Source organism: Colobus angolensis, unplaced genomic scaffold, assembly GCF_000951035.1.
Source record: "Colobus angolensis palliatus isolate OR3802 unplaced genomic scaffold, Cang.pa_1.0 Scaffold256, whole genome shotgun sequence".
NCBI classification, from domain to species: domain Eukaryota; kingdom Metazoa; phylum Chordata; class Mammalia; order Primates; family Cercopithecidae; genus Colobus; species Colobus angolensis.
Window position 1 is genome coordinate 3,797,067 of NW_012115777.1, and position 23,106 is coordinate 3,820,172.

At 37.5% G+C, this 23,106-nt stretch overlaps 1 protein-coding gene across 1 annotated transcript in view; it reads left to right on the forward strand.

Moving 5' to 3' along the window:
- The window catches only part of ITPR2 (inositol 1,4,5-trisphosphate receptor, type 2), a 494,095-nt gene that overhangs the window by 92,804 nt on the left and 378,185 nt on the right, over positions 1-23,106 (forward strand). The window contains exons 3-9 of the mRNA XM_011946983.1: positions 5,675-5,790; positions 6,696-6,782; positions 8,877-9,035; positions 15,583-15,681; positions 15,990-16,073; positions 16,354-16,500; positions 20,541-20,636. Of these exons, the coding sequence (XP_011802373.1) occupies positions 5,675-5,790; positions 6,696-6,782; positions 8,877-9,035; positions 15,583-15,681; positions 15,990-16,073; positions 16,354-16,500; positions 20,541-20,636 (788 nt within the window). The remainder of the gene's footprint in view (positions 1-5,674; positions 5,791-6,695; positions 6,783-8,876; positions 9,036-15,582; positions 15,682-15,989; positions 16,074-16,353; positions 16,501-20,540; positions 20,637-23,106) is intronic.

Below are 23,106 nucleotides of genomic sequence, written 5' to 3' on the forward strand. Positions count from 1 at the left end.
GGAGAGGGGGTTTTTTTTTTTAACCATTTCCATTTTATCATTGGGAAGGTTCTAGCTTACTTTTCTGTCTCAGAGACTATTGTCTTCATTGAACTCTCCTGGGTCCACTTTAAGTCAAAAAGAAAGAAATAAAAGTCCCCGAGGCTTTCCCCACCCCAACTTTCTCCACGTGGGGAGAATAAAGCCCTTGGTAACCATGTTCCCTATGGTTATGAGGTGTTTTTTACAGGCTACCATGAAAGAGCCATTTGTTGAATGCCTGCCTTGTGACAGGCACTTGCATCATTTAAATCTTAAGACATCTTTAGGAGGAAGGAGAAATGAAAAACCAAATTTTCTTTCCACCATTGCCAGATGATACTGCTGGCCAAGACATAACTTGAACTTTACATATGATAGCCCTGAATAGAGTCCTAAAGTCAGTTTCTAGGGTTCAGGAGTAGCCTCAGATACAAATATTGTAGAAAGTACCTTCACAGGTACAAAGCAAAATATTTTAAAACTATTTAGACAGGTGTTGTAAGTGGAGGTTTAGACTGGTTTCCTGCCACATTTCCACGGAATCATGTGCGAAGGTTGGCTCTTTGACTCACAGTGTTAACGTGCTGTGGGTTACGTGCTCCATACCGTTTGAATGGCTTTCGTATTTCTTCCCTCTGCTAGCATTTGTAAGTAAGCAGGCTAAAATGCCACCAATGCTATCAGTTTAAAATGAACACTTCTGAGTGGCTTAATTTCCTTCCACAACTGTTCAAAAAATAAATAAATAAAAGTTGTAATTCTAAGCCATTGTTCTTATAATATTGTCTGACTGAACATATGTCTGGTTGGATTACTAACATTTCCTGAACTTTTGTAATTCTGCAAAATTGTTGGCCTCAGGTCTTAAGGTTAAGCTTTTAAAAGAATTAAACAAAAATAACTTCCTTTTATTTGTGCTGTTGATGCTCGCTCTATGAGATAAACCTTTCCTTTTTTTATTCCTTGAGTCTTGAAATGCTGAAGAGATTGTTGTTAGAATTAAAAAATGACACTGAGTCTGTTTCTGATCGGACTCCATAAAACATTTTTCTTAACAGTATTACACCTCTACAGATCAAGGAATACTAGAGAGTTTAGAAGCAGGTTGAGGAGGGCAGGTGAGACCGGGTTGCTCTGAAGTAGCTGTGATCCTGCACACTGAAAAAAAGTAGGCTTGTCAAAGGCTCCGCCGTTACTGATGTTAGTGATGGCATCTGCATTTCTAAAAAGATGTGACATGGTGATGAAGATTTAATCCTCTTCTTACTGTATTTGTTCCAAGGAATTTGAGAAGTTTATACAAAGACACACTGTGGCATCTTAAACCAAAAGGGGTGAACACCTTGTCATTAACTGGGCACTCTTGGTGTGTGTTCAGGTTTCATCTGAGACTTTTCTTTTCTTTTCTTGGCTTTTTTCAGCTTCCCAGTTGCATGCCTAACTTCCCTCTCTATCCCCTTTTTAAAAAACTTTTATTTTAACTTCAGGGTTACAAGTGCAGTTTTGTTACATAGGTAAACTTGTGTCTTGGGGGTTTGTTGTACAGATTATTTCATCACCCAGGTTTAAGCCTTGTACTCATTAGTTGTTTTTCCTGATCCTCTCCCTCCTCTCATCCTCCACCCTCCAAAAGGCTCCAGTGTGAGTTGTTCTCCTCTACGTGTCCATGTGTTCTCATCTTTTAGCTCCACTTATAAGTGGGAGCTAAATGTAACTTATTTGATTTTCTGTTCCTGCATTAGCTTGCTAGGGATAATGGCCTCCAGCTCCATTCATGTCCCTGAAAAAGACATGATCTCATTCTTTTTTTGTGGCTGCATAGTATTCCATGGTCTATATGTACCATGTTTTCTTTATCCAGTCTATGATTGATGGGCATTTAGGTTGATTCCATGTCTTTGCTATCGTGGATAGTGCTGCAATGAACGTATGTGTGCATGTGTCTTCATAACAGAATGGTTTATATTCCTTTGGGCATATACCAAGTAATGAAAAAATAGCTGGGTCCAGTGGTATTTCTGTCTTTTGGCCTTTGAGAAATTGTCTTCCACAATGGCTGTACTATTTTACACTCCCACCAACAGTGTAGAAGTGTTAATTTTTCTTCATAACCTCACTAGCATCTATTTTTTTTGACGCTTTAGTCGTAGCCATTCTGACTGATGTGAGATAGTATCTCATTGTGGTTTTGATTTGCATTTCTCTAATGATCAGTGATGTTGAGCTTTTTTTTCATATGATTGTTGGCCGCATGTGTGTTTTCTTTTGAAAAGTGTCTGTTCATGTCCTTTGCCCACTTTTTAATGGGGTTGTTTGCTTTTTACTTGTAAATTTGTTTAAGTTCCAGAAGCAATTACAACAAAAACAAAAATTGACAACTGGGATCTAATTAAACTAAAGAGCTTCTGCACAGCAAAAGAAGCTATCAACAGAGTAAACGGACAACCTACAGAATGGGAGAAAATTTTTGCAAGCTATGCATCCAACAAAGGTCTAATATCCAGCATCTGTAATGAACTTAAACTACTTTTCATTACTCTTTGCTGAGAGCTCTGTAAGGTTTTAGTCATCTCTTCATCTTAGTGAGGCTATTGCTGGAAGAATGAAGCAATATCAATAATAATGCCTTACATTTATAATAGGACTTTAAAGTTCGCAGAGAACTTTCACACAGATTTTCTTTTTGCTCGTCTCAGCAACCCTGTGAATTAGGTGTGGCAGGTATTTGCACTTTTATTATGCAGTAAATTTAGAATCAGACAAAATGTATGACCAGCCCAAGAACAGTAGATTTTTAAAAATGTGTTCTAAAGGAGGCAGAGAAAGAATTAAGCATTCACACACCCTACTGCTACCAATGAAAGCTTTTTAGCAGAAGTCTGTGTGTGCCCCACCTTCCCTCCTGTTATCCAGAACAGTCCTGCAAGATTAGTTCCCATGCAGAAACAGATCAATTATTTACTGTAATATAAAATGAGATGTCCCCTGTGGGAGGCTGCTGAGAGGGACTGTAAAACTAAGGCCCTGAAATGAAAAGGGCTTTTGAAACCCAAGTCTTTGCACTTCAGATAGAGTGGGTGGAAGCTTGTTCATTTGACTGTCTGCACTTACCCCTCCCTCACCTTTTCCCACCCCTGCATCTAGTTGATTATTAAGCCTCTGGTTTGGCTGCTTTATTTTACATGTATGGCTACCCCAAAACTACCGTACAGTTCCATCGCTACTGTCTTTTCACAACAGCAGCAGGCTTTGGGGATGGCCTTCCTGCCCCTTGCTCATGCCATCTTTCACATGCCCTAAGAGCTTCAAAGTCTGTAGGAGTTCAGCATTTTCCAGGGGATATAGTCCATCCTCCTTAGCCTAGAACATAACACTGTAGATTTTGACATCAGCGTACCATTCCATTTTTATTTTGCTACCTCAGTGGTGATTTTCCTGCATGGTTAGGGGTCCCTTAGCATTCTTTTCTGCCTTCATACCAGCCACTGGCTCTGTTTGGAATGCCCCTCACCTCAGCATGGGAGCCCTCTTGCCCTTGTGCTGAATGACTATTGGTTCTTTAAAATTTGGCTGTGTTTTCTCCTTTCTTCTCCTTTTTGGAAGTCTTTTCTGACCTCCGTTGCCTGTGAAGTTGGCCACGTGCATCTTTGTGGCTCATAGCATCTTCTCCACAGCTCCCTTGTGAAGCTTCGAGTAGACCGTGAGCTTTCTGAGGACAGGGTCTGAGGCTTAACCCCTGTTCCTGCAGGGCGTGACCCCCTGTAGGAGACTACAGTAAACACAGTTTGGCTGAATGTTTGGCTTTACTTCACCTCAGCTACCACTCAGGAGCATTTGGCCTGACAGCCAGTGTGCTGACTCCCCAAAGATATCACTAATTAGGAGTGCTGTTGAGGTGGTCTGGGATTTACAAAAATATTTTCTCTGCTAAAGGATCATTTCCAATTGAGCTTAATTAGGAATCTGTAATAATGGAGAGAAACACAATTTTTTCTCTTTCCTTTTATACATGAAGAAAGTCAGAAGCATAAACTCCAGATTATGGAGTTCAGTTCCCCTTAATCATAGATTTGTGCTTTTGCTGAATGCAGACAGTGTAGAGTTTTACCACTTGCCTAATACAGGATAGTCAAAAGAGTCTGCTGTATTAAATTGGGAGCACTCTTACGGAAATATTTGTAAACAACCTGTGGATTTGTGCTTCAAGAAATTCGTAAAATTTTCTTTGTAGTTGCTAAGGTACAGAAAATAACTTTTAGGGCTTGTATGATACGCTGCCAAGGAAAACATTTTCCAGGCTGTCAGCCTTTGGTCACACACGTGCTGCGTGTTGATTCCTGTATCATATTGTAATTGTAGTGGCCTCTCAGCCTACTTTCAGCAGTTTGAAGGTATCTGTTTTCTACTACCTATATTTACTCATCCATATCAGTACCCTTTAAACTAGAAATTAAGATTCGTTTGCTGTTACCTTAACTGTATATGGGGTGTGGAACAATCAATGGAATATGTGTTTGTATAGAAAAAAATAATAATTGTCTTGTTTTTCCTACATTCCTTAAAAATTTTACAGCCATATTTCTTGATCATTTATGCCATTAGAACCATGAGAAGGTGATATTTGAAAAGATATCATCTTTTTAAACACAATCAATTTTAAGGAAAATAGTGGCGCAAGCATATTATATAATATAATCAATAATGTGGCTAAAGTGGATATTTGAGTTGACTGAATTTTATTTTTGTGATAGTTATTTGTCAAATGAGAATGACCCTAAATATCAACACATCAGTCAAAATAGAGTAAATTAGTTATTTTGAACTCGCACGTTTTTTTTGTGAGAAAAATGAAAATAAGGTTTCAATTTTCTGTATTACTACTCTTTTGTGGTCGAATACTGAGAATTAACCTTTATTCTAGATTGTAATCTATTCCACAGTGTACAAAATCATTAGCATGTGGCGAAACTGTTGAGTTCTTCTATTCTCCTCATTGAAAATAAAACGTTTATTTTGCTTCTAGACTTAGAGATATCACAACTGTAATATTCCTGTATGATTTTCTATCTCGATGTTTAGTAGTAGAGTCAGGACTGTAATCTTGGTTTACATGTTTTATTTTGCTTTATGTTTCCATCATATCATACTGTCTTTCAGATTTTCACATCATATTCATCTAGGTATTTGGAAACTTGGGGGTGAATGACTCTAATGGTCAGCTGGAATCTACTTCCTAGATCATTTTGGCTGTCAAATATACACAGCACAACTATGTATTAATTGTGCAAAGTCAGATAAGGCAGTGAAAGTCACTAATCTCATTCTATTTTCTTTCTAAGACCAGGTCCCCCATTATAATTAATCCATGCCTTATAATATCACAATTACATGGGTTTGATTTCTTTATATGCTGGCTATAGTAGTCTTTAAAAAACTTAAACTAATGAAGAAGGGGATATTTTAACTGAGTGTAAATAACTATTTGAAAAGGATGTTATAGAGTGAGTGGAGAGTTGGCCGGAGGATGGACTATATGACTTTTAACTGTTCTGTGTAATAAGGGATTCCAAGATTCCAAAACTGAGCTATAAGGGAAATCTAAGAAATGCTGGTAGCCTTAGTTACAGTGTTTTCGTTTGTTGGTTTGTCACAGACTGCCTTTTCAAGGTGTGCCCTATGAACCGATATTCTGCCCAGAAGCAATATTGGAAAGCCAAGCAAGCCAAACAAGGGAACCACACCGAGGCAGCCTTGCTGAAGAAACTACAGGTAAGGACCGGGCTTCCGATTGTCTGGCTTAGGCTAACCAAGTACAGCAATAACAATAGATGTATTTGGAGCTTTCTAGCTTTGTCCTTTCACCCAATACACAGAGGTTTAGAATACATATAGCAGCACATTGATAGTAAAAGGGCTTTTCAAGTAATAGGGTGTGACCATTTATTTCCTGGCATGTAGGTGGCGCGTTATTGCTGCTGTTTTTTAGGGTGTGCCAGACTAATTCAAAGCTTCCCATCAAAATGAAAACCAATTCAGAATCTCTATAAGAATATTAAATCCAGTTATATTTTACTTGACATAATCTTTGATAGTTTTCCTGAAAGACTATGGAGAAAAATAATTGAAAGACCATTGTTTATGGTTTGTCTGAGTGTAAATTCGATAGAACTTAATTTTGCCTCATTAAAATTCCTGTTACTTTCAGAATTAAGAACTGTACTTCTCGAGACTTTGGAAATTCCCCTATTATCCTGATTGGCTTTTCTAGCAATATACCTTCTTAAAGTAATCTTATAAGAACAAAGCGCCTAGTACTTTTCGGAAATGTCCAACATAAAAGTGGCCCAAGACATGTTGGAGGGCATTTCAGCATACATTGAGAAATCACACTGTGTTATAATCATTTATTTAATTACTGCTCCCTTTGGGGAGTCATCCACTCCCCAAGTTTGCAAGTACCTGGGTGAATATGATGTGATAATCTGAAAGACAATATGATATGATGGAAACATAAAGCAAAACAAAACACCTAAACCAAGATTACATTCCTGACTCTACTGCTAGCCTATTTTATTCCTGGCTATAGTCTTGTTCCTAAAAAAAATATGTCTTTGTCAGTTATTGCACTCTGTTTACTATATTTCCACACTGAATATTTGATAATCATCTCATAGCATGCTGCAGAACTGGAACAAAAACAAAATGAATCAGAGAATAAGAAGCTGTTGGGAGAAATTGTGAAATACAGTAATGTTATACAAGTAAGTATTTTATCTTAAACGAGGTATTTTATGGGGAGTTGATCAATAAGTTGGCAGGAAAGCCAAACTGCATTAAAACTTTGAGAGACAACAGTTTGTTCTTTGATGGGAATTATAGATGTTGTGATGTATTGTGATGTATTTAGTTGATATTCAGTGCACTATTCTGTATGTTTAAGAATAAATCTGATATTTACACATAAAAAAGTGATCTTATCTGGAGGTATGCACAAGTTATTACATCAAAAAGAAGAGGGTCAGGAAACAATTTCTAAAGGCCTGTTCTAAAATAGTCCTTTAGCTTAATGGGACCATGTTTAACGTACGGAGCTTAGCTTTTCATTTTGTGAAAAGAGAAAAGTTTTCACTTTCAGCTGGAAGTCATTCTTGAATTGTTATTCGAAGGTCTTCTATTTCAATTAGTATGCACACTCTGTTTTATCTCAGCTGCATTCCTTTCCTGTGTTTCATTTAGATCTTTTTAGCTTCTTACTTGGTTATTTGCTAATATATGCCCCACCTTTTTCAAAAAAGAATGTCAGGCACTTTCCAAAATGCAGAGCACATAGTGAGATAAAATAGAAATAAATAAAGCAGTTGGGTCACAGGGAAAATCATGGTTGGATGAATAAACTGAAATCAGGGGTGAGGCATGTTTATAAAAACCATGTTGTAAAGTCTGGTAAATTTTGACTTGAAGGCTTTTTCTTGCCCACTTAGCCATAGGGAAGCATAGTCTGTTACAGCATTGGCTAGGAGATCTGCAGCACAGAGCCAAATCAGAGGTCTAGAAGCACAGCTGTTCCCAGGAGTAAGACCAGGGAAATGTTTCTCCTATGTATCCTCATAAAGAGAACACTGTGTAATATAGTAAACAATAGCCTTGACAGCTTCCTTACAGTAAATGCTACAATGAGGCATTTCATAGAGCTGTTTTTTAAAATAATATCCCTGATATTTTGTTATTGGCCAATGGCAAAATGCCAGAGCACAGAGCAGTCAAAGCAGTGCACTGTTGGAATAAGATGGGAGAAGCTGGGTCGGCAGCTCTCTGAATGTATGACGTAATCGAATGATGGATAATGTGAAACCTGCAACCTGAGTGGGCTGGATGTCCCTGGGGCAATCCTTCATAAATAGAGTTTCTCTTAACCAAGTTTTGATTAAATGTCAGCAAGTGGAACTTATGTTCCTTGTCAAGTACCTGAAGTGCAAATGTTAGCTTGGTCAGTGAGGGGCTGAGCCATGTTCTTTAACATGGCGGATCCCAAAGGCCAGCCCAGGAGGGTTTCTGTTGGTTTATGGTAACATAAGGACCCAAGAGTATGATAATGAGCATTTCAAAATGCTGTTTGTTTTTCATTTAAAGAACTGTCCTTTATTTTGAGATAATTTCTTTCTTATATTGTGAGTACTAAAATGACCACTGTTTTTTGAAATGATTGTAATAATAGATGGAAAGAGTATTTTATTTTGGTTTTGCTACTTATTAGAATCATATTTTGGTAAGATTTTGTTCACAAAGTCCAAAAACATCTGAGAAGTGATGCTTTTACACTCATCTGGGAGGGGGTAGGGTCAGCATCCCCTGGCAGAAGGTGTAGAGCCTATTTAGGATGAGCAGCTGCCTCCTTACAGAGGAAGAATCAGGGCTGACTGTGGGCAGGGCTGGTTAATAATACTAAGTGGGCCGGTGCATTATTTGAGTTTCTTGGCCTTTCTTTAGTATATGCTGTTTTGTGGCTGTGCAGGTGTTGAGAAAGGATGTGCTTTTGGGGAAACTCAAGGTCTCCTTTGGAAAACCTAGTTTTAGCCAGTATTTATCAGTAGATGAAAATCATTTGGAGGGGTCCCCTCTTTTTTTTTTGCTCCCTATTATGCCCACTTCATTATGAAGCAGAATTGGGGTGAAGGGGAAGAAGAACCCAAAGAAAGTCAAGTAGGAAAGATGGTGAGTGTGGAGGCTGAAAATACTCCTTTGTTTAACTTTCACCCCAAGCCGTGTTAGATGAATATATATGTATAAAACATATGAATGTAATTATCAGAGGAGAGCAAAGAATAAAGGTGGTAATCTATGTCTTTTCCCTATAGCTACTGCATATAAAAAGCAACAAATATCTTACTGTCAACAAGAGATTGCCTGCTTTACTGGAGAAGAATGCCATGCGTGTGTCCTTGGATGCTGCAGGAAACGAAGGGTCTTGGTTTTATATTCATCCCTTCTGGAAGCTGAGAAGCGAGGGTGACAATGTATGTAATATACGATTAAGAGGGAAATAGTGGGTTCATAAAGAAAATAATTCATAGTGAGTAAGAGGATCCAGAAAGTACAAAAAAGAAAATATAGTTTTTGCTCAACACCTGATTTTTATGTTAGTATCTACTAGGTTAAACATGTTTATTTATAGTACAAATTGTGCTCAGAAATCATAAGACAAAGTTCAGATTCATTTAAAATCTTCCAGCTAGAATTTGTGTGAAAGAACTTAAGCAACCTTAATATTGGCTGAGACTTTTAAAAGAGAAGGAGAATTTACTTTTTTGCCTAATCAGGAGGGAGCTTGGTCTGTGTTTAGGAAATAGTGTATGCCCTTTGAATGAATGGAGTGGCACCGTGAATCATGACAGGATTCCATTTACTGGCTCTATGGCCAGCTGCTGGCAGTCTAAAAGTCTTAAAAGATATGGAGTAGAGGAGCTGAAGGTTGGCATCTGCTCATTGATGACAACTATGTTTATGATATATTGTGGACTAGTTGGGGCACTGAGGCAGGAGAATCACTTGAGCCCACCAATTCAAGACCAGCCTGGGCAACATAGCGAGACCTTGTCTCTAAAAATATTTTTTAAAAATGTTGTGGAATATGTGTGTATTGCATGTAAATTTTAGTGGTTGCTAAAATATTTTCTGCTACTTTATAAAATAGAGAATAAATTATGAGAAATAGTCAATAAGATCAAGAGTGTGATATTTTTGTGTGTAATAAATAAAATATTGGGTGAGAGTCCTTAGCACATGGATGATGCTCAGGAAATGCTGCTAGACACTGAGCGCTGAATAAGTTTCATAAATACCTGCCAATATTGCATCGGGGGATCAGTAGTTAAGATTTTAAAAACTTAGCATGAATTCAAAGCAATATAAAAGTATAATTATTCTGATGGAGTTTTTTTTTTCAGTTGAAACTTTGATTACATTTTAAATGTGTTTTGGATATTTCTTGTCTTAGGAATGTCTTTATAGTGAATCTAATTTTTCCAGTGAATTTTGAAGTACAAATTCAATTCCACAGGATGCAAGCTTCTGGATTTAATTTGGTTAATAAATTATCTGGTGATATCTTCCTTTGGTAAGGTTTGGTAGAAGCATGGCATGCAGGAATGTGATGCACTTTAAGTCTTGTGTTGGTTGGATTTCTTAAAAAAATAAATCCTACTTTTTTTTTCTTTTGACATCAGGTGATGTGTGCTGTGAGCATGATACACATTTTAGTTTCATTAAATAGTTCATTACAATCAACTCTCAATTGTTCAGGGACTGATTGTGTAGTTTACGAACAACTCGTGCCTTTGAGGCCCTTTCTTGCGATGCTTGTTCCCATCCCCAGCCCTCCACTGAATAGTGTCCCTGTCTACAGGAGGTCTGTGAAAATTAAATATGAAAACAAACAAAACCTGAGCTCAAGCTCGGAAGGAATGTGATGAAATAATTGAATGAATTGGAGTTTTTAGATTAGTTGTGGATTATATTAATTCATCCTATCTGCTTATTTATTCATTTTATCTATTCTTTTCCTTGCTGCTTTTACACAGTCAATAGAGAGTTGAATGTAATGAACTAGTTCAAATAATTAGTTGTACTGTAAAAACAAAGTGAAACAAAACCTACCACCCAAGCACTCAATCTTGGTGAAAATGGACAATGTAATTGTTAAGTGCAGTACAGGAGTTCTGCTTATCTGGATGTGCTTCAGAAAGCATGGCTGAAACAACCTTCCACACTGCTTTTTGCTGAAACAGCTCACTGTTTTTGTTTGCCACTGTGTAGCTTTTGTGTGTGATCACAGTTGCTGACAGCATAAGCACACCCACAGGCCTATATTGGTCACATAAATAATTGTATTGTAATACTCATTTTTCCCCCTAACATAGGTAGCATATTTCTAAAATATAAACTATGTGAAAGGCAGTTGGAAATATGGTCACTTCATAACCAGTGGTTCAACAAATACTGATTTTCCTTAGAAACATATTAAATTAGAAAGAGGAAATTGCAATGTTTAGAGGACTTTTAAAATGCTATTTTACTATTTAACAATAGATGAGGCCGGGCACAGTGGCTCACGCCTGTAATCCCAGCACTTTGGGAGGCTGAGGCAGGTGGATCACGAGATCAGGAGATCGACACCATCCTGGCTAATACAGTGAACCCCCGTCTCTACTAAAAATACAAAAAATTAGCTGGGCGTGGTGGCGGGCACCTGTAGTCCTAGCTACTTGGGAGGCTGAGGCAGGAGAATGGCGTGAACCCGGGAGGTGGAGTTTGCAGTGAGCCGAGATTGCGCCACTGCACTCCAGCCTGGGCGACAGAGCAAGACTCCATCTCAAAACAAAAAAAAAAAAAAAGAAAAAAAAATTAGCTGGGTGTGGTGGTGGGCGCCTGTAGTCCCAGCCGCTTGGGAGGCTGAGGCAGGAGAATGGCGTGAACCCAGGAGCTTGCAGTGAGCCGAGATCGTGCCACTGCACTCCAGCCTGGACGACAGAGTGAGACCCCGTCTCAAACAAACAAACAAACCAAGAACAATAGATGAGGTTTTAAGATGATATTTTAAGATAAGGTTTTCACATCCAGCAAGATGTTCTATGACCCACATGAAATGCAGTAAATAGGGTCATGATTGTCTGGGAGAAAGGAAACCCTGTCTTCAAAAGGTAATAGTTCCTACTACTTAAGGGCAACTTTATGATATATCTTATGGAATTGTGGGATAGATGGTTTTGGGGAGAAAATAGACTCATGGATCCCTCTACTTTCAGCTGTATACAAAGCCCGTGGTTGCGGTTGAACTGCAAAATCACTAGGGACAGCTATTAGCAGAGAACATAAATATTTCATTTTTCTTTTTTTCTTTTTATGTATCTTCCCATGGTTGAGTAGTTAATTTTTCATTTTCAATTTTGATCTAAGAAATCTTGGGTTCTTTACCTTTATAGTAGGTTTTAAAAGGGAATAAAGGTCAGATATTCTTTAAATGAAGAGAAAATTTTAACTCTTGCAAAAAGAAACTCTTCAAACAGCAAGTAGACTTCGCCATTTTAGAAAAAGTGTGTGCCTTGAATTTGTAGCTTCGGTGGAACTAGAACCCTGGGGTTTAGATTCCTACTGTGATGTTCTTTTCACCATACCAGGTGCCACTTCAAAAGAAGGGTAGCTGCTGGTGATGTTATATCCCTCTTTATTTTCAGCAAAATCTCAGCTTGAATCTTACATGGCTCTTACATAGACTCAACAGAAGTGCTTTTGGAATTGCAATTTATAAAAAACATGTTTGTGTACTAGAGTGAATGTGATGGCTGATCCTAGGATGTGGCAGAAAATGTCCTCACCCTCAAATTCTTTTTTTTTTTTTTGAGACAGAGTCTCGCTCTGTCCACCTCAAGTTCTATATTAAATACATAGCTTCTCAGAAAACACCTGATCCCATCTGTGAATCACATCCTGAGCTTCACTATTCTGAAAATATTACCATATTCCATATTTGCTAAATTATCTAATTAGGTATGAATTCCATGAGAATAGGGACTACTTCTTAGACCTTTTTGTTTTCTCCCTGGCACTTCTTAATATTCTTTTTATTTCACATGATTGGTATTTTATCCATTTCACTTGCAAGTTTTATTCAGTTTGGTTAGGCAAGGTAATCATTGTCAAGAATAAGAAAGAATGAGGACATGAAAACTACTGAATTAATATTAGATTCTACTTACGAATACGATTTTTATGAACCACTGGAAGCTGTTTCACAGATATCAAGGAACATTTTGGCTATATGATTGGTCTCTTAAAAATATATACAATGTTAGGCTAGGCACAGTGGCTCACACCTGTAATCCCAGCACTTTGGGAGGCTGAGGCAGGCGAATCACCTGAGGTCAGGAGTTCAAAACCAGCCTGACCAACATAGTGAAACCCCGTATCTACTAAAAATACAAAAATTAGCTGGGTGTGATGGTGCACGTCTGTAATCCCAGCTACTCGGGAGGCTGAGGCAGGAGAATCTCTTGATCCTGGGAAGCACAGGTTGCAGTGAGTTGAGATTGTGCCACTGTACTCCAGCCTGGGTGACAAAGTAAGACTCCATCAAAAAAAAAAAAAAAGAAAAAACTCTCTCTCTATATATATATATGTGTACACACACACACATATATATACTTATATATACACACATTTATATATATTATATATATTTAAATATATATGTATTTAAAACCATATATATATATATATATATACACACACACACACACACACACACACACACACACACACAGCTTTATGGGTGGTGTTTTGAAATAAATATATGGATTGACCCAAAGCTTACAGACAACTATAGTAAAATAGCAAGACTTAGAGCAGCTAATGTAGGTGCAACCAAAAGTATTCTCGAATTGGAAGGACATGGTTAAAATATGTCACTATATTTAGAAACTTATTGGCTAGGATTTACATGGCACAGATGATAATAAAATAGTAAACCAAATCCAATTGTTCTTTAAGAAATTGGAAGTTGAGAACACATGGACACAGAGAGGGGAACAACACACCTCAGGGCCTGTTGGGGGTTGGGGGGTGAGGGGAGGGAACTTAGAGGATGGGTCAGTAGGTGCAGTAAGCTACCAGAGCACAGGTATACCTGTGTAACAAGCCTGCACGTTCTGCACATGTATTCTGTTTTTTTTATTTTTTCTTTAGAAGAAATAAAGAAAAAAATGTAATTGGAAGACCAGATGCAGCACTGGCAAAATGTGGTATCAAGCTCCCAGTACTTTAGCATATGGATGGTGACTCAGGCCTCTACATGGCCCTGTGACTTGGAGCTGCCTTGGTGTCATGTGCAACAGCACGTGTTTTCCTAGGGAGAAAGGGGATTGGGAATATGCTTACGTCATGTTGACTTTCATTTGTTTTTGCTCATAATTTAATTTTTAAAAGGGATACCAATTCATGGTTCAAAGATAGAAAACAATGTAAAGATATATTGTGAAAAATCTCTCTTCTACTTTTTTTATTTCATTTGCCCAATTTCTACCCTTCTTCTTCCTCAGGTGTGCACTGGAGACATTCCTTTATGCAGATACTCCTATTCTCTCCCTCACATTTTTACACAAATGAGCATACTGCATGCCTTACTCTGCCTATTCATCTTTTCACTTAATACTGCTCCTTAATGATCGTTCCTTAACTGTATATAGAGACCTTCTATGATGAATCTTTGTGAGTTACAGCATCTGACTACTTATGGACGTGATGAGTAGAGACCAGTCCTGTAAACAGCAGGAGCTATTTCCACAAACCAAAGCGCAACCTTTCTTTGGTTGGTTGGTGAGCTTGAGGCTTCTCTATTATATTTCGATTGCCAGATATAGTTTGTGATAACAGTACCATATGTGAGTGTGGACTCCTCCGTATCATTCATGTGAGGTTATCTGATACTGAAAATATGAAATTATGTTTTTTAAAGTTTGGGTTTAGATTAAGTTATACTACATGGAGAAGTTCTGTTTATTCGTATCAACTGAATTCTGATTTGTTTTTTCATTTATCTATCAAACTAATTCATTCTAATATTTACTTGGTATAAAATATACAAAGGGAGGGTTTTGGTTTTCATTTTTGAGATAGTGATCAATTCTTTAAGTGAGATTTTATTTACTGCAATAATATGTCTTCTAAATAAATTCAGCAATGTAAGTAACTTTAATAATGAAAATTAAACTGTTCTTTGTTATCATGAAGAAAGGATAACTTCGATTTCCCACAATTTGAATTATGAATAAAAATACTTAAAGATAAGGTGGATATTGCTACAATAGCATACATTTAAAAATCAATTAGACTTACTTCTTTAGAGGACTTTTCCCATAATCAATTTTAGTTTTTATTAAAAATGAACATCAGGTTTAAGGAACGATATTAGTTTAATGTATTTAAGATATGAGTGAATCAGATGCCCAAGGCTCAAACACAAAACATATTTCTACAAGGTCATGCCTAATCCTGCATTTCCTGAATTGAGCTGACATTAGAATTTTTAATACACTTCTGAGACCATGGGAAGATCAAATGTACTCATCTCTCATTGCAAAGTTGATACAAGTGTATAACATTTTCTGCTTGCTTTTGCAGTGTTTCTAATATTTGGATAGATTGCTTTTTCTTTTTGGTGGCAGATGCATTTACTCTGTTGTACTTGTGGCGTAAGACCTCGTGGGGAGGGATAATGGCCTATTTATTGACTTTAAGAAAGCTCTAACTGAAATGGGAGATGAATATGAAAAAGATCCACAGTCGCTTTCTGAATCCAGACTGATAGGCACTATGGGACATGCTTCTATGATCATTTATTAAAAGATATTTTACCTCAAAGAGAAAAAGAATTGAACAAAAATTTGTGGAAGGATAAAAGAACCAGATGTCAGATCAATAATGTGGACTCTTGTGCAGTTATTTCTAGCTTCAAATATAGCACCAAAGATCCATGTAGTATCTCAGTTGTGATTTATTTCTGCTTCCTAGATTGTTGTAGGAGATAAAGTTGTTTTGATGCCTGTGAATGCAGGACAGCCACTACATGCCAGCAACATAGAGCTTCTTGATAACCCAGGGTGTAAAGAGGTAAGTTCAAGTGGAAAAGAAATGAATGTGTTGATTTTTCTCATGAGACAGAGGGAGAAAAAAGTAATATAGTTTCTTTCATTGTTTTCATGAGCATAATCTCAGTTATTCTAATTAATATCCCTAAGGTACATATAGCTGTGATTAGCTATTGCTGTTTTTGGATGATCTCTCAAAGATACTTGTGTTGAGCTATAGACTTCATGATCTAAAGTTGTCTTTAATTTCTTTTTACTAGTTGAACTAACAATTTCTGGTAGAGAATGGAATCTGTAGTCTTATAACTTTGAACGTTTCTTCATTAATAGGTGAATGCTGTTAATTGCAACACCAGCTGGAAAATCACTTTATTCATGAAATATAGTTCCTATCGAGAGGATGTATTAAAAGGAGTAAGTATTGCTACATAGGACATTTGCTGGAGAAATGAAGGTAGTCTTACTGAAATGCTAGATGCAAAACCTATGTATTCACTGGTGTTCATAATTTAGAATGTGACTACACATGTTAATACTTACTCTAAGTGTTTTACTGAATTTCCCCCCCCACCAATATTTTTAAATAAGCATTAAAAGTCAAATAGCTAGCAGAAGGGCCCGGAGTATCAAAACCAGAAAAAGACACCTTCTGCTCACATGTGTTTGTTCAGATGTCTCTTGACTTTTTTCCTAGGGGGACGTTGTTAGATTGTTTCATGCGGAACAAGAGAAGTTTTTGACTTGTGATGAATACGAGAAAAAACAGCACATTTTCCTTCGTACAACCTTGCGCCAATCAGCTACTTCTGCTACTAGTTCTAAAGCACTGTGGGAAATAGAGGTATGTAAATGCTTTTTGGCACTTAATAAATATTTAGATCAAAAAGGCAAGATTCACTGGGCTGGTGGTTTTATTGTTACAGACATCATTTATGATAGAATCATAAAATAGAATAATGTTTGTGAACCAACTTGTGCCTGTTCTTTGCTGTGACCAATTTGAAAGGAAACTATTTCCTAAGCCTGTTTTCTCTGTGGTATCTCTCATTTTTTCTCTCTCTCCTTCTCTGTCAAATACACACACACACACCACACACACACACACACACACACACTTTAACAGGGTACATTACAATCTTTTAACAAATCAATAGTGAAATGTCAAGACTAGTTAGACTGAAGACCATGTGCCTCAGATGGCACTGGAGTCAAGATGGAGTAGGAGGCCTTACTTTGAGGAAGGCTGATGCCAGAACTACTCAGTCCCTGAGGAGAACGATGGTTATTTCTTCTGCGGATGCCATTTCTATTGGAATCAGGAGACCCACAGTTAAGAATTCATTCATCTTTTTAACAGTATCATTTAAATGTGGAACATGGTAGAGTAATTAAGGAAATGTAATCTATGGATTTTTCCTTAAAGGATCTTTTTATATGTGGAGGAGATAAGATCTACAGAATTGCCTATGAACAAGAGATTTACTAAACATCTAAGCCACTAGCTATGGTTCTCAACCATTTCAAATTCTTCACCTGCCCTCAATTTTTAAAACATATATTTTGTGATATTCCCTTTAATATTCTAAAATGAAATTTATAGGTAATATTATTTATATATTCTAATAGGTAGAATTAGTATAATGCTCAAATTCTAAGATAAAGAAAAAATAAAAGGAAAATGCTTTATAATATAATAATATGTATTTCAACATGAGAATGACTATCTAAACAATACAATATTTATGCCTATCTTGGATGGATATGTTTGGATTTGAGAGAAGTGGTTGAAGAAGAGGATCAGAAGACAACCCATCCAAGTACAGGAAAATGAAAAAGCAAAGGTAAATGTGGGCCCTTGAATGATAACCAGTGTTAGGAGACGTAGTAGCGGAACAAACTGAAAAACGGAGAGATAACCATAATCAAAGTAGGGATAATACATTAGGCAAATTACCGACTAATTGAGAAAATGAGAAAGTTTGATGCCTCTGCAAATGAGCTGAGCCTTGTTTATAAATATGACACTGAAAAAGAACTCTCTTAAGTTTATGACATGGTTTAGAATCGAGACGAAATAGTACAAAAGAACTTGTCTTCTATCTGAAACTCCACAACGTACTGAGGAATAATTTCAGTTGCTAGCATGCAGATGGACTTTTGGAGACCTAACCATCAACAGGTGATGGAACTGAGAAGCTCTGGGGAAAACAGCTATGACTAAAGCTACTAACACACGAGGCTGCATGAAACCCCTCCCAGAAGTCTGCCTCATTCTTAAGAGTAAAACTGAAAAATAACAGGCCATCCTAAAATAAATACATAATTACAGCATGCATTTTCATACCATAAAGTTCTTAATATTCTGGTCTTTTTAAAAATTTAAAAAATACAGAGGTAGCAATGAGATATTATTTAAAACTCTGTTAATGAAATACAGTGAGTTACCTGCATTTGATGTGTCTCTGCTTATTTAATATTGGTTCTGAGTCTGTTAAAAGGAGTTTTGAAAATTCTCTCATATACTTGCTTTCAGTTTTATAGCTTTTGCTGTAACTGTACCACTGCCATGAACCCTTTCCATCAAAATGCATAGTTGGAAATGCTGTGAGACATTGAACAGAATAGGGAACGAATAAATAGTTTAATAATTTTGAGATGTCTTTACTTCATTTAAACGTCCCTCACCATAATGAATTTCATATAACGTGATGTAAAATGTTTTTACCTGCTGATGTACTAAAGTATTGCCAGTTTATATAGATGGTAGGCTTATTTCTGTTTGAGATTTGAAAGATGCAGGCTTCAGGACGTTTCTCTATTGTGTGCTGTCACAGTTGGGCTTCAGTGAGGATGTCTGAGGACTGTACTTACCCAGCATAAGCATCAGGTGTTTCAAGCAAGAGGGAAATTATGTTCAACATGATTGGAAGGGCTGGGGAGGAAACGTGGAATGGGGGACATGGGCTTATCTGAATGCAGATAAGCAATGCAATGACTGCTCCTCCTCTCAGCCTGCAGGCCTCTGCTCACATGCTGAAGGGTCCTTACTCACGCACCTTGTAGGAGCGGGCACTAGTCAGCTGCTCCCACTGTTACTGCAGCCCAAAGAGGAGCCTCTCTTCTACTGTCCTCTGCTTTCCATTCCAACGGGAATGTCCTCAGAGCCCCACTGGGTGAGGCTTTCAGCCCCTGTGATGCAAGGGAGCACTTAGCAGGGTGGGGCTGGTCCTGAGGGCCACACACAGTGTTGATCACATTCTGGAATTCCCTGTAAATTGCAGCATAGATAATATCTTGGTCACTGCATATTAAATGCCAATAGCATCCCTCCAAAATCATCATGATAAACAAAAACACCCTCCCTTCCAAATCTCTAGAATATCCCCGCTAGGGAACTGTACTGCCCTTGTCAGACCCACTGATATATACGAGAGTAGTTCTTGAGATCTTCAGATTTGTTAACCTTAGTGATTATATACAAATCACAAAATGTGTGTGTGTGTGTGTGTGTGTGTGTGTATTTGAGACAAACATTAGATTTTATCAGATTCTTGCAGATATCTCTGCCTCCCCCAAAGAATTAAGATTTCAAACACTGACGAGATCACAGTGGCCAGTGTGATTAGCAAAAAAGGATTTGTGGAAGAAATGTGATGTGAGAATTTGAAGGATAGGTGGGCTTTTGGCCACAGAGGGAGTGTTTTGTAAGACCTCAAGGCCTTGAAGTATTTTCGTAATTATTATTTTATCTGGGTTATGAGAATGTGGGAAGACAGTTGCTGGAGTCTAGCAAAAGGCATTAGCAAGTGAAGTATGTTAACATACAGAATTCACGGTTGCAGCAGGAGCCAAAGGGTGGTCAGTACTAGCAAAAAGGACGTAATGTGCTGAGGGAGAGTCATGAAAGTTGTCCTAGCACTCTGATTATGCCTTATGATATTTAATCTTCACAACAATCCTGTGAATCAACCCATTTTGTACACGAAGAAATAAGGCCCAAAGATGTTAAATTCCTTTCTGTGCTCATACCCCAGGAATTGGTGGACCTGGGACTCACATGCCTGAGTCTGAGTGTAAAACCCGAGCTTTTCTGCCGCCCCATCCCACCTGTTGCAACCAGGTGTGTCAGAGCTTCTACTGTGTTCATTCCCAGTGAGCCTAGGGACTCAGCATCTGGGCAAGGCCAATTCAAAGACAGGTATCAAAAGACATGCTGTCAATAAAAAGCATGCATGGAAAGGGCCAAGAATTAAGTAGTTTAGACCCTAGGCCTTGACATTTGTGATTCTCTCTTCCAATCTGCGTGGCTTTCTTATCCTCCAGGTTTCAGCTAACATGACATCTCCAAGTGGCCCATACTCATGATGGTCGTATCTAAAGTTGCCTTCCCTAGGTGCTCAATCATGTACTTCCCTTGTGTCATTTCTGGCACTTGTCAAATCTTACTTCTTTGTTCACTAGCTCTCTCTTTTCCATTAGAATGGAAGCTCTAGCTTTATCCACTGCTGTGTTTCTCTTCTCTTGAAGGTACTTGGCACATAGTGGGCTCTTAATGCAATCTGCCAAGAAAATGTTTGAAAAACAAAGGGAAGAAAATCTCAATATTTCCACTTTGGTCTTGGAAGCATGTCTTTCTGAGTAAAGCTGTGTTTGCAGATGTAAGGCACGAGTGTCACGCATGCACGAGTTAACAACTGTTATAACATGTCTCTTGCTCATTTATGGGGAATTTTGTTTTTCTGCCACATTATGCTCTCATGGAAACTTATATTAGGTTTGACAGATCAGCACTAACAGAAGGGCAGACATGTAAACTGTTGGCATTTGCTTGCCGGGAACATAAATATTGTTTTGCCATTACTGTTGTTGCTCTCTTTGTAGGTGGTTCATCATGACCCATGCCGTGGGGGTGCAGGACAGTGGAACAGCTTGTTCAGATTTAAACATCTTGCAACTGGAAACTATTTAGCTGCAGAGGTAAGACTAATGGATAAAGTGGTGTTAAGTTTCTGACTCTGAATTAGTGAAAGAGGCAATCGGGTTCTCCACCAGACATTATATTTGCAGGAGCAGTCATTATACAAATTTGATTGTTGCTTCTAGTATTCTGGATTGGCATATAAATTATTTTTAAAATGTAAATGCTAGTCAAAGTATTACAAATCAAGGCAACAACGATAATAACAACAAAACTCTACAGTTGGTGTACTGGAAGGTCAACTGGAATGAGGCATCTGATTTGCATATGTATGTGATGTGGCCTAAATTTTCTATTTAGCTTCACCTTTTCAGAATGTCCGCATCATAGATATGATGAGTTCATTGTTCATGTCGTATAGCCTAGCTAGCTTTGGGTTCATCTGCAGTGGCCTCTTTCACTGTGGGTGGCTTTTATTGTTCCAATCTTTGGGAAGGAAAATGTTTTCTTCCTAAAACTGTCAATAAAAATGGTAAAAACACACAAAAGCTTTTTCTTTATCCTCTAAAAATATGTTGACAGACAGATATGAAGGATATCAGAAGATATGAAGGATGGGCAGAAATAACATCATGGAAGTTTTATAAATGTTTTAATTAAAGTTTGGTTATCTAATTTAAAAATAATTTTGAAGCTAGTCTTTTCCAGATGGAACTGTGCTGGGCACTTAGAAAGCATTTGATGACTACTTTGTGAATGGATAGAGGATGGGAAGAAGGAGATTTCCGGATTTGTATGTGAGAGGCATTTGGAGACATATTGGGAAATTAATCACACTACACTCCAATTTCTTCTTCTGGAAAATGGGGATAATCAAATTTATTTCTATTTCTCTTAACTTAATTAAATGAGGCAAAGTGCTTGCAGAAGTTGTGGCTTATGGTAAGCACAGGGTAAGTGATGCTGGCATGACTAATTTTTTTTTTTTTTAAAGACAGATTCTTGCCCTGTTGCCCAGGCTGGAGTGCCATGATGCACTCAACCTGTGCCTCCCAGGTTCAAGCAATCCTCTTGCCTCAGCCTCCTGATTAGCTGGGACTACAGGTTCATGCCACCATGCCTGGCTACAGTTTATATTTTTAGTAGAGAAGGGGTTTTGCCCTGTTGGCCAGGCTGGTCTCAGACTCCTGGACTCAAGCGCCTGCCTCGACCTCTCAAAGTCCTGGGATTATAGGCATGAGCCACTGTGCCCAGCCTAATTTTATGTGATAAACAGGGATCATTTTTACTTTTTAAAGTATCTAACACATTATTTAGTGCTCAACTAGATGAAATACAGCTTTGCAATTTACAGTTTGTTTATAGTATAAATGTTTTAAAGTAACCCTTTTGTAAAACAACTCATTGAAGCAAAAATCATTAGTAAGGTAGAGAATCTTGTCTAAAATAAAAATTACAAAAGCCTAACTAGATATCCTATAAAACATAAGAAATTAGGATTAAAATCCTCTGGGATCTTATGTTAGTGGCTCTTTTCCCCAATTCACTTTTCAAGCAAATCTACTGATGTGCTGTAGAAAACTGACATGATGTACATGTGTATTACTAGTTTTCTGTGTTAATTTCTATAATTAAAACATGTATCATTTGATGCATTCAAATGATTAGATTTTTAAGAATTAAATTGTTCATTAACCTTAGTGAAGACCCAAGATTTCAATACATACATGAATTAATTAAAAATGGAGAAGTAGAAAGCAATTCATTCCTTGAAAAGATTTGAAAGACTGTCTTTCATCCTGTCTCTAGAGAATGCAGCTTTAAATGCCAGGTGCCGTCTTGTTCATTAAAGAGTCTGGTGTATTTAGAGGACCTTTTCTTTGACCTTTAATACTTTAGATAACATCTTTTTTATGGTCTAGTGGGAGGAGGGAAATTAAGTATTAAGTACATATCTGAAAATTAAAAGCCAGGAATTTATTTTCTACTGATTTTAACTAGTGTAACAGAATGGGTGCTCTGTGTTCTAATATCAAAATAGCAACCATAGTCTCAAAATCCTGGCATCCATACATTGGTGTTTTGTATCTTCTATGTCAGTTGGGACAAAATCTGAGTGTGCTCATGTCTCAGGATGCTTGTCCTTACTGGTGTGAAAGTATCTAGAGGTGTGGCCAAATCACAGGGATTTCCAGTCCAGGAACAGCTGGTAACTAGCCTCTGATAGCAGTTGAGAAACGATGATTACACTTTTATCATTTTGCTTTCTAAAAATGGCCAGGTCTTTATTTCTTGTTTAAACTTTTTAATTTTTACGGGTACATAGTATATGTATATCCTTATGGGGCACAAGTGATGTCTTGATACAGGTATACAATGTGTAATAATCACATAGGGTATTTGGGATATCATCACCTCAAGCATTTATCATTTCGTGTTAGGAACATTCCAGTTCTACTTTTAGTTATTTTGAAATATACAATAAATTATTGTTAACTGTGTAGTTACCCCATTGGAGTATCAAATTCT